Raw genomic sequence first — 15,517 nt, 5'->3', positions numbered from 1 at the left:
GTGCAAAACAAAATTTTCAACGTATATTGAAATTTTGCTATCATCTAAGCTAAAATATAGTACATTACCTCATACTCATTTCATCTCACGGTTTTATTTCCAACTTTCTTCTCCTTTACGCATTCAGTGCTCTAATGAACAAAGTCATAACATTTCCTTCACAATGCACAAACAAACTAATGAGACAACTTTTAACAATAAATGTATAAAGTCAACACAACCTGTATTATTATTATTATTATTGGCCAGAAAACAACCTGTATTATTAATTATGAGTAATTTGTGCCTCATACATGGGTGATTCATTTATAGGCTTGATGATGAGCTGCTCCAGACATTAATAAATAATTAGAATATATTATGCTTTCACAAAGCTGGTTAAGAAGTTGATGTTTCAAATATACATATTGATATTGAGAATTTATGCCCAATTACATGTTTTGTTAGTTGGCCCAGACGGCGCTATTGATTTGAACTATTATGCTCAAGTCCACGTCAAATATACTAGAGATCCCGTGGAAGCAATGGTTAATGAAATTTATGCCAACCTCCATCTTCAATTTGGAAATATTGAATACCTTCGGGACAAGGCCATATTAACACCGCGTAATGAGCATGTAGAGCAGGTTAATTTGGCTGTTGTGGAAAAGTTACATGGGGAAGTAAAACTCTATCATAGCTGTGATAGTGTTTGTAAAGGCTCTTCAAATGGTGATGCTGACGAAGTTCTATACCTGGCAAAATATCTGAACTCTTTTAAATTTAGCGGCATCCCGAATCATGAGATTCGCTTTAAAGTTGGTGCCCCATTAATGTTGTTGTGTAACATCAATGCGAAAAAGGGTTTATGTAATGGCACTCGCCTCATTGTTACCCAATGTTATCCTTTCCTCATTGAGGCGTTGATCATCACAGGTAACAGGATTGGAGAAACAGCTTATATCCCAAGGATAAACATGAGCCCTGCTGAAAAAACACTTCCATTTGTATTGAAAAGAAAGCAATTCCTGGTTGCTGTTTGCTACGCAATGACAATCAACAAAAGCCAAGGACAAACGGTTCAGAATGTCGGGCTATTTCTACTAGATCTAGTTTTCAGTCACGGTCAGATCTATGTAGCTGTTTCAAGAGTAACCTCGCCTAATGGTTTGAGGATTGTTACTGTTGACAAAAAGGAATTCTCCGCCGGCTATACCAAGAATATTGTGTATCGCGAAATTTCTGATAACATAGCTTAGACAATATGGGATCCTATTTTGGAAAATGTTGGTTATCAAATGCCTTTTGAGGAATGATGAGGTTTATGTCCATGAGTTTGCATCCTCCACTTGATTTTATATTAGCAGATCAAGGTAAATGCCTTCTGTTTATTGCTTGCAAATCTATGCTTCTAACACAACATAACATACATCACCTGTTAAGCCGTATTATTAAACAACAATTATACTATTTTTAGACCACTAATGTAATTCATCTTTGCTGATTGACAACACATATATCTAAAGAAACACTAAACTTGGCTCTGCATGTATTACCACTGCCACCTTAAAGAAAATAGTAAAGCTCACTACAGAAGCTCCGTCTCAGGAAATGACCTGTTCTAAATTTATCAATCTAAACTTAACTAAAAATTTTATATATAATTTAATTTTTTTTTTTAAATAATAACAATTGGAAAAAGTACATATAATGTACTTTAAATTGAATATTTCTAATTTTAGGAAATCTTAAACATATCTTTTAAAATTTAGGCCAAACTTTCCTCTATTCAGCAGCTCAAAATCCTAATTCAAAAAACTTAAAAAGGTAGCGCTGCCTTGTAACGACTCTAGAATCTAAACTGAAATGGACTGACATGTGTTCGAAAATAATTAGGTTCATTACCAACATATTCATTCATTACACAATTTATTTCTCATAATGAATTACAATGAGGAATTCTGTATGTTGCCTGGCCTTCGTAACTGAACCTTGCACGTTTAGTTTCATTGCTTATATAAGAAATGGACCACCACTCCAAAGCTACCAGCAAGATCTTTCCTCTTTCTATTCAGAAATAGCTTCTGCTGAAAAAATTAAAAAAATAACAGTGCTCACTGGGTAGTGTTAACTTTTAACTCACCATTTCAGGATTTTTTTTTTTGAAGTTAAATGTGACCTATTTTATGATTACTTATAGCTGATACAAGTTGCACCGACTATAAGTACATACAACAGTTGAAATTTTGCAACGTTACTGGGGTTGATGGTTCAGTGGGTTGGGTCTTGGGCCATCCAAGATAGGCTCACAAACAAAACATTACAAAAAGCTTTTACTAAGTTGTCAGCAAAACTCATCCAACCATTTTAGTAGTTTCTTATCATCCATGCAATACGTCTATGGAGTTGCACATCACAATGACGTGCAGTGCAAAAACTTGCATGTGTATGCGGAGGAGAAGCCGAATCCTGGTAGGATTCAGGAATAAGAGACTCTAAGCTTAAACTTAAAACATTAATGAAATTCAAATAGAAAGCAAAACCAATACAGACTTGATAACCTATTAAACCTTAATATCCAGATATCCAATCTTACATAATTTAGACCATGCCCGGAAAATACTTGCAGGCTTATAACCTATATCATGGTTGGTCTTAAGAAACTTTAGGAACATAATCTAAGCCTGGCTGAAAACGTTATACATTGAGGCAATATCACAAAGTAGGCATTCACGGTTAGCTACAGAGATAAAAGGACTATCCATGCCAGGCTGATGGACAGGGCACAAGGCACAGGACTCACTTCCCCTCGCACAAACCACAGCAACAGGCACCCCTCAAATGTTCTGGAGATGTTTAATCGCCGAGACAATCAGGTTGCTTGTAGAGTTGAACAAGACATGCAATCATAGAGGTGGGATAGGCCTGTTTTTGAAGCAGAAAACGCAATGCAGGAGCAGCAACCATGGATAGAAAATGACCACCTGATGCAAGAACATCTAACTCCATAAGATGCCCATCCGCATTGCCAACACCGCACAATAAATCATGGACCCGATGGTAAAGAATGGCATTAGCGACCTGTAATCCCTCAGCAATACTAAAGAATCAATCAAAACATTCAACATCATAACTTGTCAGGCGCAATGGATACAGGTCGCAAACTGGAAACTGATTTAACAGATAAATGATCACGGAATCTCTTTTCGATTGTCCCCATGCTTTGAAAAGATTAAAAAAACTACCGAAACCATCCTCAAGAACTGATTTCATTATAACAATAACCATGTCTAAAGGCATATTCGCGAGGTTGTTATTTTCATAACTCATTGCGAGCAACCAAAACAAAGACTTCTTAAAACGACCTTCTTTTAGTAGCATACACTATGCAGACTACAGACCTATATATAGGTGTCTGGACGGTACAATGACTGTTCACATGCAACAATTCCCATTGTATCTTGTACGCACAAAATTAAAATAATTTCCGTAGGGTATTGGCAAATCTCTAATTCGGCTGGGGCCTTGTAACGAAAAAATTAACACTCAAGCAAAACAATACCAAAAAATAACTTTTATAAATTAAAAAATAAGAAACTTATACATGGCCACAAAAAAATTTCATTGGGCTACTTACAGAACATTAGTTGGACTAAAAAAAAACCCTCAATCGCAATCGAGGCACCCTTTTCGGATTCCTCCGAACACAAAGGAATTTAATTAAAACCAAGAATTCAATTCACACCGAAATATCTTGTAACACCGCTATTAACATCCCATTAATTGACCCACCCCTAAACATGTCTTATGAATTCCTAACTTAGCACGTTACTTTAAACGTCGGAAAAACTCTCCTCAAAGGTTGCTCCAATATTCAAATCATTGTGTACGTCTATATATTAATAACCATAGGGAAATTAGAAAGCATAGTTGAGAAAATAATGTAGACTGCAGAATGTTCAATATTTTTAAGGAAAGCAAACAGAAATATTTTTCAGAGACGCCCACTGTCATGGCAATAATAAATAGAACTTAAAATAAAGAAGACAAAAAGCCAGAAAGTTAAACTCATGTCAGGAAAAATTAGCACCTCTATAAAATCAACCTACAAACATATACACATTAAACCTTCAGACGAAAAAAAACTCATCTCCGTCATAATGTAAAAAATGGATATTAAAAAGCACAAATATTATTCTAAAAACAGGTAAAACCACGATATTTTTACATTTACATTTACATTTAAATTATAACATAAAGCAAAAGAGACTGTGGCATGAAGGGATACAAACCTTATTAAACAAGTACTACACACGCTTCAAACACCAGTGACGCATCACATCCTACCACAACAGTTAGGAATTAGAGCTGCTCAAGAGACAATTATCCACACACTATATAATACCAACTTTACCAACTTCAAAACTTACACTCACATTTCGTTATACAACAACCTCAAAAGCTATTGCAAACACCATGGATGCTTCCATTACCACGCTTAAAGAATTATCGTCGCAGTCAGATTGCTACAATATCCGGGTCAAAGTTACAAGGATATGGGAATCAGTCAACAAACATAATGGCGCCACCATGCACACCAACATCCTCCCCTTGGATCAACAGGTAGACTCTTCTAAGCATATAATAAAACTACTGAAACTTTTTACTAACGTAAGCATAACACTGTTTTAGCCTATACTTGAAACTATATTCTTACAACATTCGCATAAAGACATTACTTCAATTCTTGATATACGAAAACTGCCTCAGGGGAACAACATCGTCGCCATTATCCGAAACAACCAAAAAAACCAGTTCCTTCAAATGCTAGAAGAGAACGTGGTTTACACAATTTCCAATCTGAAGGTGGTCCAGGGACCCAAACTCTGCCGCACAGCCGATGTGAATTACGTCCTTAACTTCTTCTACAGAATGAAAATCAACAAAGAGGTTGACACAAGAGTGATTCCATTATACAGTTTCGAGTTACAAGATTACGAGGCGGTAGCAGAACTGGTGGAAAATGTAAAGGTCTTCATAGGTGAGCACATACCATCCAAAGTTAAGTTGATAACATTAAACTCACTTCATCTCACAGACAATTATAATGTTAACCCACGGATGTCATTGGTATGGTAAAGAGTTATGGCCAGCTGGAACGCCGGTCGAATGGAGCCCAAAAATGGACATTGTTCTGAACAATATCAGGTAAACAATTTTAACACTAGTCTTAGGCACCCTCACCATGAATGATATATTATTTCATGCATGACTAAAACGAAAAACATGCCTGCATGTCATCACTTACATTTAGAGTACATCCCACATTAATGCCATCGTCTCTACCGTACCAAACATAATAGAATAGAATACTCCTATAAACGTGACATCAAACTTAATTATGTGATAGCTGATAATTGCTTACAAAAATATTTAAGGTTGTTGCTTGACCAATACGTGTCGCACTGTAATCTTTGTTTAATAATGACATTAGTGGGATTTACATCCTTCAAATATTTGAAAATCTCCGAGATTAGTATGTAACTGTGGAAACAAAAGCTTAAGTTCATGATTACTAATTACAGTACTCGGCCAATTTAGTTTCTTGCAGAGGTAATGTTATGATAGTTTGATGAAAAAATTTGGATTATTTTGTAAAGCCTCCTTCGTAGCCTTACATTCAGGTTCTCCAGATGGTTGTAGGATTGCACATGCATATGTCTAATTCTGTTTGTGAGTCATGTTTGTAATCTAAACCTGGTCCATTATCAGTAATAAAAATGAAAATTATGATAGCTTATGCTGGTAACAGAAAAGAATATTACAGAATACTCTTTGCTTCAGCATTATGTTGTACAACAAGTATATGTTTTACAATATATTTATAAAAAATAAACGAACAACATGCCAAATAGAGAAAACAGACTAACATAAAAAAAACCCCTGCATAAAAATAAAATTGAGGTTATTCAGTGCCACGCTCTAGCATCCATTCACCCCCCTCATGGAGATTGTTTGCAGAATGGATGAAATGGTGGTTACCTTGTGGGGGGATCGCGCTAAACAATTTCAGATGGAATGGCTAACGCCTACACGAGATCGATGTTTGTGATCATAACTGGATTGATAGCAAAGAAATTCTCAGGCCCCCTCAACAACCTCAAATTTCAATTAACTTAATCATGTGTTCCACTATTTAGGTGCTGCAACTTTATCAAGTAGCGATGCAACCAATTCATTTTTCAACATCGACTACGGCCCCCTCAACAACCTCAAAGACGCATTACACTACTAGAAAAAAGGGCTTAGACATCGGCTAAAAACCGATGTCTATTGAAAACAGGACCGATGTCTTCGCATGTGATGTAAAAGGTAGGGGTCTGAAAGGATATCTTCGATATTAATTTATTTTGGTATTTATAAATAAACGTAAAATTTAAATCACCTAGTAATCCTCCCAATAGGATCATTAATTTGCATGATTATCTTTAAGTGGAAAAGTTATCTCTAGCAAGTTATTTGAAAAATCATTTTATATTTCTTCGTATCAAAATACCTACTTTTAAGAAATATATTCTCACGCAATATTCATGCTGAGGGATATCGCCATTCTACGATATTTCCCTATTTTCATATTGCAAAATTAAACTCGCATGAAGATCGAAAAAGGATTATCAAGATTTGATATTCTTTAGAACCCTCATGTAACATTATTTTTAAATCTCTTAATTAAAGTAATTTATTCCCTGATTTATCAGATTTCTATTTTACGGGATAAATTATCTTTAATTAGTCAAAAATAAATCTTTCATTCCAAAAATTGTTTTCTATCCAAAAGAAAGATTTACTCTATCAAAACATTAATATTTGGATGGTCAAATATTAATATCCATTTTTCTTAGTTCCTTAAATATTTTCTCCAAGGTCTCTCAAATTATTCATTTTTTGGAGTAAAATATTTTAATACTTAGAATGCACTTTAAAATTGTCAAAACCATGATTTATCATGATTTACATTATTCTAAGTGTTTTGGTATCAAAAATTAGTCAAGGGTCTACTCGTTTTGACCAAATACTAATTTTCTCGGTTTACGTATATTTCCTTATTTATCGAAGGAAATTAATTTAAATACTCAAAATATTTCCATAAACTCCAAACTATTTTATTCTCAAGGAAATATATTTGTAGTATTTATCTAAGTCAAAACTCTAGCCAAAAACGTTTTACTAATCGTCAAAAGAATTTACGTATTTTATTCATACCCGAAAAGCGGTTTTTATCGTTTTAATTCCGGATAAAATACTTCCACTTGCTAGAATGACTTGAAACTTTGGGGATATCATTTTTATGATGTGATGTATGTTAGGTAAAAGTTTCGTGATTTTTGGAGAATGTTTGTCGGGGTGTGTTTCCGAACGGTTGACCCGAGAAGCTTTGACTGAGCGTTTGACCTAGGAGACTTTGACCAAAAATTACCAAACTTCACAGATTTCCATTTTCCAATATTTAGAAAATTTTCATATTTTTTGTTGGATTTATTGGAGATGTTTAGAAATAAGCTAGTTTTAATTAACGATACTTAATCGTTAATTAATAGTTAATTGGGTTGCATTGGGGTGTGTGCCTTATCCTCTTCCAAGCAATAAGTGCTGAGATAAGGAGTCACATGTTGGTTGTCAAGTTGCTAGGCTAGTGGACAAGAACAATGTAGTCATCCCTTACATCACCTACCCATTTACATCATCCCTTACATCACCTTCCACTACCCACTACCCCAAAATTTCCCTATAAATACCACCCCATCCTCATTCATTTTCTACACAAGCTAAAGAGCTAATTAGTTGCTGGGAATTTTAGAAGTATTCTCTCTTTCATCTCTACAAACACTCTCTACAAATACTTCTTCTCTAAAACCTCCTTTCTTATACATATATATTTATATATACAAGGTTTTAGTTATATAAGCTTAGTTCAACCAACCAAGCTCTCTCCCAACCCAACTAGCTCAACCACTAATACTTTAGGCCTCCCGTAGGGCTGCCCAAGTTCCGTCACTAAGCCAAAATCCGGCCGAACCTCCGGCGAACTTTCCGATCGTTTTTGTAAGTGGTTATTATTTTAGCTTCGATCCGAGTCTTAACCGACCATTATATATACAAGAGCTCGTTATTATTCTCGATCTATTCATCCTAAAGCTCTTCATCTTATATCTCTTATAAAAGAGATTTCTTATTTCGAATTAAATTCAAACACGAACTAACAAAGTCGTGTTATTCGAAATATTAATATATATACACGAACTATAGATTCGGTGTATATTTAAACGAACTAAGATTCGTTATATTTGAGTTATATACTTAAACAAAGTTTATATATTTCGAATATACTCAAATATATTTGATACAATCGAACAACGATTTGTATCTTATCACGAATTAAAGATTCGTAATAAATCTCGAAAACGAGATTAATATTTGACGACGGTCAAAATCAATTTTATTAAGCTTGATTCTATTCCCAACTATCATCGTATTGTTCCGTGGGAAGAAAATCTAAAAAGCTTACTTTAACTCTTTAACTTTACTTAGCACTAACATAGCCAACTAACTCATTTACTTTCCGCTATTTACTTTCTGCACTTTATTGTTATTATTTATTGTTGTTGTAATTGCGGATTCTAGTTTGGCTATATCATTATATTGTGCTAAAGTTAAAGAAAGACTACACTCTCTCTCTCCGCACTAAATCGATTATATCTAGTCTAAAAAGACTATATCAAGAGAAGAGTTGTATTAAGAAGAGTCCATAGCCAAAAGAGCTATATCAAAAGACTCTCTTAAATCCGTACTTCGAAAATAGACGTATATTCGAAGTAATATATACTTAGTCAAAAAGACAAGTATTATACAAGTCTTAAGCGAGACTAAAGCTTATAAGACTTTTATTACTCCAACTATATACTCATCTTTAGTATTGGAGTAATACATCAAGTATACTTAAATCTTTCTAAATCATTTGGAAAGTATACTTTAAATATATATATCATCAACATATATATACTCACTATCGGCCTAGTTGTGTCTAGTCCAAAACCCTTTTTATAAACAAGGTTATTTGTCGTAGATATTGTTTTCTAAGTTTTGCAGTGAGGTGAAGTGAAGTGAGGTGATCTTCGTTCTAAGACCCAAGTCCTAGACGAGCTAACGGGGAGTTAGTCGTCTTTGCACCGTGAGGAAGAGGAAAGACCCAAGACCTAAGACCTAAGATCCAAGACCCGCAAAAGTTTAGAAGTTCAAAGACTACACCCGGAGTACAACGACTTTGAGGAGGTGACGGGGAGTTACGCTCCAAGAAGAGTCTTGTAAGTTTACATTTATAGTGAGGAGGTAACGGGAAGTTACGCTCCAAGATATATATTTGTAAAGGCTTCTCCGCCTACTGTAAAGGAGTTTCTTTATAGTAGAGAAAATCTCGAGTCCGGGGAGGAGCTCGGGGACTGGAGTAGGGGTGAGTGGACTCCAATTGTTGAGTTAGCCACCGCGAACCAGGATAAAATCTCGTGTGTCGTATTACTCTTACATTGCTTCCGCACACATAAACTGCCTATACTCTCGATAAAAGCTATTCAAAAGGGGGATAAATTTTATTACACCACATCAATTTTTAAATTGGTGATTAAGCTATTCAACCCCCCCTTCTAGCTTAAATTACACTCTATCGGGACCTAAAAATTGGTATCAGAGCGAGGTTTTTAAAAAGTGCTATTTGAATTTCAAGCACAAAGAAAAGTAGATCCGATATGGCTTATATAAATGCTATCGGTTGTAGTGAAGGTCTCTCAAATTCTAGACCTCCTCTATTTGATGGCACAAACTTTGCTACTTGGAAAACGAGATTTAGAATATATGCAAGATCTCAAGGAGTCAAAGTTTGGATGGCCATAGAAGATGGTACTATTATACCGACTAAAATTGTCGACGATACCATCATCGAAAAGAAAGTAAGTGAATACACTCACGAAGAAGAAGATAGAATGAATATCGCCGCAAAAGCGGAAATGGTTCTCACAAGTGCACTTGCGGAAAAAGAATATAAACGAGTAAACAATTGCAAGTCAGCACAAGAAATGTGGAACAAATTAGTGGTAACCTATGAAGGTACTACCGACATAAAAGATTCTCGAATGGACACATTGATCCAAGAATACGAGAACTTTAAACTCCAAGATGGAGAAAATATCATCGATATGGAAACAAGATTTACTCGAATAATCGATGAACTATCTCAACTCGGAAAGAACTATACACAAAATGAAAAGAATCGTAGAGTTCTTAAATCTCTACCTCCGAGTTGGAAAGTGAAAGTCACTACTATTAAAGAGATGCATAATCTGAATGACTATCACATTGATAACTTATTTGGAAACCTTCGTGCTTACGAAGAAGATAATATTCCGGATGTTGTCGTTCCCAAAGTGGAAGACAAGAAGAAAAATATGGCACTAAAGGCTATATTAATCGACGAAGATGAAAATGATGAAGAATTGAATGAAGAACTTCAAAATCTCGATGAAAGCGAAATTGCTTTACTCATGAGACAACTTCGTCGTGTGCTTCAAAGCAAAGCACAAAGGTATGGAAAAGGCTTCCTAAAATCTAATAATCAACAAAGAGTTTTCAACTCTAATGGAAGGCCTAATTACTCTCAAAATTATTCTCCAAACTATAAGAGTAATTTTCCTACCAACTCGGGCTATAACAAAGGCAAAACCAATCAAAGCCCAAATGGTTATAATACCAATAATTACACTCCTCCAAAACAAAAAGAACAAACTCCGGAGGAAACACAGGAAGTGTGTTTCGAGTGTAAACAACCGGGTCACTATAAACGAGAATGTCCTAAACTTTCTAAAGGAACCTCCCGAAGCAAGTGAAGAAGTGGTTAATCTATGTTTGATGGCAATTGAAGATGCTTCTACATCAACGGATCCTTCCACTACTAACCAAGAGGTAAGTATTTCTTCACCAACTTTAGTTGATATTCCTCTTCTTAAACTCTCTAGTTTAAATTTGTCAAAAATGGAAAAGGATGAATTGATCAAGGTGCTAGTTGAAATGAATACTCGATATGATTATCTTGATCAAATATTTTTATCTACTTGGTCCGAGAAAGAAAAACTTGAAGATCTACATCAAACTCAACAAAAAGAGTTTTCTCGGATAAAGGAATCAAAAATTAAACTTGAAGAAGAAATGGTATCTCTTCAAGATTCCTTTAATCTTGATAACAACAAGATCAAGAATGAAATTACAAAGTTGGAAATTGAAAATATTTCCTTGTTGTTGCAATCTAAAGAAATGGAAGATGAGAAGCTTAAATTAAATGAAAACATTGGAAAGCTTCACGTTGATTTACTAAATCTTAAAATATTAAATGAGTCAATGACTCAAGAAAAATCAACTACGAGTTATCAAAAAGATAAACTCGAAAAAGAATTTGCTCATGTCCTTAAAGTAAAAGAAAAAGAGTTCAAAATAGAAACTCAAAAACTCAAGGATGCTCATTCCAACATCTTAGCACAATATATAGATCAAGAAAGAATTCTTAATGCTGAGATTGATGCCTTAATTAATGATAAAGAAGATCTTGAACGAACAATTCAAAGATTCACAAAAGGCAATGAAATGTTGGATAAAATGGTACACTCTAAAATATCCTACAACCGTGAAGGATTGAGATATGATAAAAATGCTCAAAGAAAGAGCAATGTTCAACCAAAAGTACAACCCTCAAAAATGGCTTCCAAATCACCTATGCTTAAATGCTCATATTGCAACAAAAATGGACATGATGTTCAAAGTTGCAAATTCAAGAGTGGTGAATTTAAGGGGAAGCATATATGGGTTCGTAAAGGGTCAAATCAATACCCCAAGGTTGAAAAACATGTACCATACAACAAAGTTGTAAATGAGCAAAGGCAACCAAGATTTAGTTATCATCAACAATCTATTCCGTTTCAAAGAAGAAACACACGAAACATGACCTTCTCTAATGGTCAAACTTCCAAAAATTATCATGTACCAAGTTACGATTTCTATTCTCAAAATACAATGCATTATCCAAGTAATAGAAATCATGTGTATCAATATGAAAACTCTCAAAGATATAATTCGAGAGATACACGGTATTATGATAACTCAAGGTATCAAAGTAGGTACAATGCACCTCAAAATTATTATGCTTCAAGAAATGTGTTGCCTACTTCTAATCCTTATCTTTATTATGAAGTACTAACCCCAGGACCCTCAAGACAAAAGGGTACCTATAAATATACTTGATTTATCTTGTAGGAATCCTTTGTTGCTAAGCAAAACATGTGGTACCTCGATAGTGGATGTTCAAGGCATATGACCGGTAACAAGTCTCTCTTGAATGAAATTAAAAAGGTAACCGCTGGAGTCGTCACTTTTGGAGATAGCAGCAAAGGTAATATTATTGGCATTGGTAATATAGGAAATGAACATTTTAAGATTGCCAATGTACAATTAGTTACGGGATTGAAATACAATCTCCTCTCGATAAGTCAACTATGTGACAATGGCTACAAGGTAATTTTCTATCCATCACATTGCTCAATTCTAAATAAGGATGGAAAATTAGTGCTTACATGTCCTCGTAGCAAAAATGTCTATACTTGCGATATTAGCAAACATAATAATGTGTGCCTAATCACTACACAAGATGACCCATGGCTATGGCATCGAAGATTAGGACATGCTAATATGAAGTTGATTAAAACTATATCAACAAATGATCGTGTTCGAGGTATACCAAAATTGAACTATCAAAAAGATCATACTTGTGAGGCTTGTGAAATTGGCAAGCAAATAAGGGCATCTCACAAAGCTAAATTCATGGTATCAACCTCTAGACCTCTCGAGCTATTACATATGGACTTAATTGGTCCGGTGCCCGTACAAAGTCTCGGAGGATGTTCTTATACTTTGGTAATTGTTGATGACTTTTCACGTTATACGTGGACGGAATTTCTCAAAGCCAAAAGTGATGCTTTTGAGTCCTTCTCGTCATTGTGCAAAAAGATTCAAAATCAACAAAATAATACCATTGTTTATATAAGAACCGATCATGGTAAAGAATTTGAAAATTCTAACTTCACTCAATTTTGTGAAGAAAATGGTATTACTCATAATTTTTCCGCTCCATATACACCTCAATCAAATGGAGTTGTTGAAAAGAAAAATAGAACATTACAAGAAATGGCAAACACGATGCTTAATGAGTATCGTCGTCCTAAGTATTTTTGGGCCGAAGCTATGTCAACGGCTTGCCATATACTAAATAGAGTTTTACTAAGACCAATTACACAAAAGACTCCATATGAGCTTTATTATGGTAAAACTCCAAAACTTAGTTACTTTAGAGTTTTTGGATGCAAATGTTTTATTCTAAACTCTAAAGATTACCTTACGAAATTTGATCCTAAATCAAGCGAAGGTATATTTCTCGGTTATTCCACAAATAGTAAGGCTTACCGAGTATTCAATCTCAAAACTCTTGTGGTGGAAGAATCTATGAATGTTGCATTTGACGAAACAAAACCACCCTCGAAGTATATTGATCTTGTTGACAAAGAAGATGCACAACAAGATGGGATTGAAGATATTATTCGACAATTCGAAAATATGGAAGTCGGGAATACCCCTCAAAGTAATCCATTAGAATTGTTAAATACGGAAGATGAACTTCCTAAAGAAATTCCTACTATACGAAGTCATCCTTTAGATAACGTATTGGGTGATTTAAGTAAAGGAGTTCAAACGCGGTCACAAGTACAAAACATTGTGAATCATCTTAGTTTTCTATCACAAATAGAACCTAAGACCGCTAAAGAAGCTTTACTTGACGAGGATTGGATTTCTGCAATGCAAGATGAATTAAACCAATTTACTCGAAGTAAAGTGTGGGAACTCGTTCCAAAACCCGATGATACATCCATAATTGGAACAAAATGGGTTTTTAGAAATAAATTAGATGAAAATGGAACGGTTGTTCGAAATAAAGCAAGATTAGTTGCTCAAGGATATACTCAAATGGAAGGAATAGACTTCGATGAAACCTATGCTCCCGTAGCACGAATTGAATCAATTCGAATGCTATTAGCATTTGCTTGTCATAAAGGTTTCAAAGTATACCAAATGGATGTTAAATCCGCCTTCTTAAATGGGATTCTCGAAGAAGAAGTTTATGTAAAACAACCTCCCGGTTTTGAAGATCCTATTAATCCGGAATATGTATATAAATTACATAAAGCTCTATACGGATTAAAACAAGCTCCAAGAGCTTGGTATGAAAGGTTAAGCAAGTTCCTATTAGAAAATAAATTTAAAATGGGAACTGCCGATAAAACCTTATTTACGAGACAAGAAAAAGACGATATATTACTTGTCCAAATATACGTAGATGATATCATTTTTGGATCAACAAATGATAATCTCTGCAAGGAATTCTCTGAACATATGAGTAAGGAATTCGAAATGAGTATGATGGGAGAATTAAATTTCTTTTTAGGTTTGCAAATCAAGCAATCCAATGAGGGCATTCATATTTCACAATCAAAGTATTGCAAAGAAATGCTCAAGAAATTTGAAATGGAAAATGCTAAACCCATTTCAACTCCCATGTCTCTCTCGGATAAATTAACGGAAGATCCTAAAGGAATACCCGTTGACACTAAGAAATATCGTGGTATGATCGGAAGTTTATTATATATTACCGCTAGCCGACCCGATATTCAATATAGTGTTTGCAAATGTGCAAGATTCCAAGTGGCCCCTAAGGAATCACATTTATCCGCTGTAAAAAGAATATTAAGATATTTAAAGGGCACTGTTGATCTAGGCCTTTGGTATCCAAAAGGCGTACCATTTAATCTAGTATGCTATTCTGATTCTGATTATGCCGGACATTTAGTAGACAGAAAAAGCACTAGTGGTACGTGTCAATTTCTCGGTGGATGCCTAGTTTCGTGGTTTTCAAAGAAACAAAATTCCGTATCTATTTCAACCACTGAAGCTGAATATATAGCTGCTGCAAAATGTTGTGCTCAAATTTTATGGATGAAACAAACATTGGCAGACTATAATATTAAATTTGATGTCATATCAATATTATGTGACAACACGAGCGCTATTGATTTAAGTAAAAATCCCGTGTTGCATTCACGATCCAAACACATAGATATACGACATTGTTAGGTCCCGATAGATGGTTTAATTAAGCTAGAAGGGGGGGTTGAATAGCTTAATCACCAATTAAAATTATTTATGTTGTTTTAAAAAGTTTTCACCCCTTCTTTAGAACTTGTATCGAGAGTATTGGCAGTTACGTGCGGAAGTGTAAGAAAAGAAAAGGAAAATATCACACGAGCGATTTTATCCTGGTTCGCGGTGGCTAACTCAACCCTTGGAGTCCACTCACCCCTAGTCCAGTCCCCGAGCTCCTCCCCGGACTCGAGAT

The 15,517-nt window shown here is 34.9% G+C and overlaps 1 protein-coding gene across 1 annotated transcript; it reads left to right on the top strand.

Annotated features, from left to right (window-relative positions):
- The first annotated feature begins 524 nt into the window (after positions 1-524).
- Positions 525-1,238, top strand: LOC108217015 (uncharacterized). Its single transcript, XM_064092109.1, has one exon. It carries the CDS (start codon positions 525-527, stop codon positions 1,236-1,238), a length of 714 nt encoding a protein of 237 aa, XP_063948179.1.
- The last annotated feature ends 14,279 nt before the right edge of the window (positions 1,239-15,517 follow it).

The sequence above is a fragment of the Daucus carota genome, chromosome 4 (genome assembly GCF_001625215.2).
Source record: "Daucus carota subsp. sativus chromosome 4, DH1 v3.0, whole genome shotgun sequence".
Taxonomy (NCBI): Eukaryota; Viridiplantae; Streptophyta; class Magnoliopsida; order Apiales; family Apiaceae; genus Daucus; species Daucus carota.
This window is presented reverse-complemented; position numbering and strand designations above follow the sequence as displayed.

Bases quoted from the DNA above. Each gene is read 5' to 3' on its own strand.
- LOC108217015 (XM_064092109.1), top strand. From the start codon at position 525: ATGGTTAATGAAATTTATGCCAACCTCCATCTTCAATTTGGAAATATT.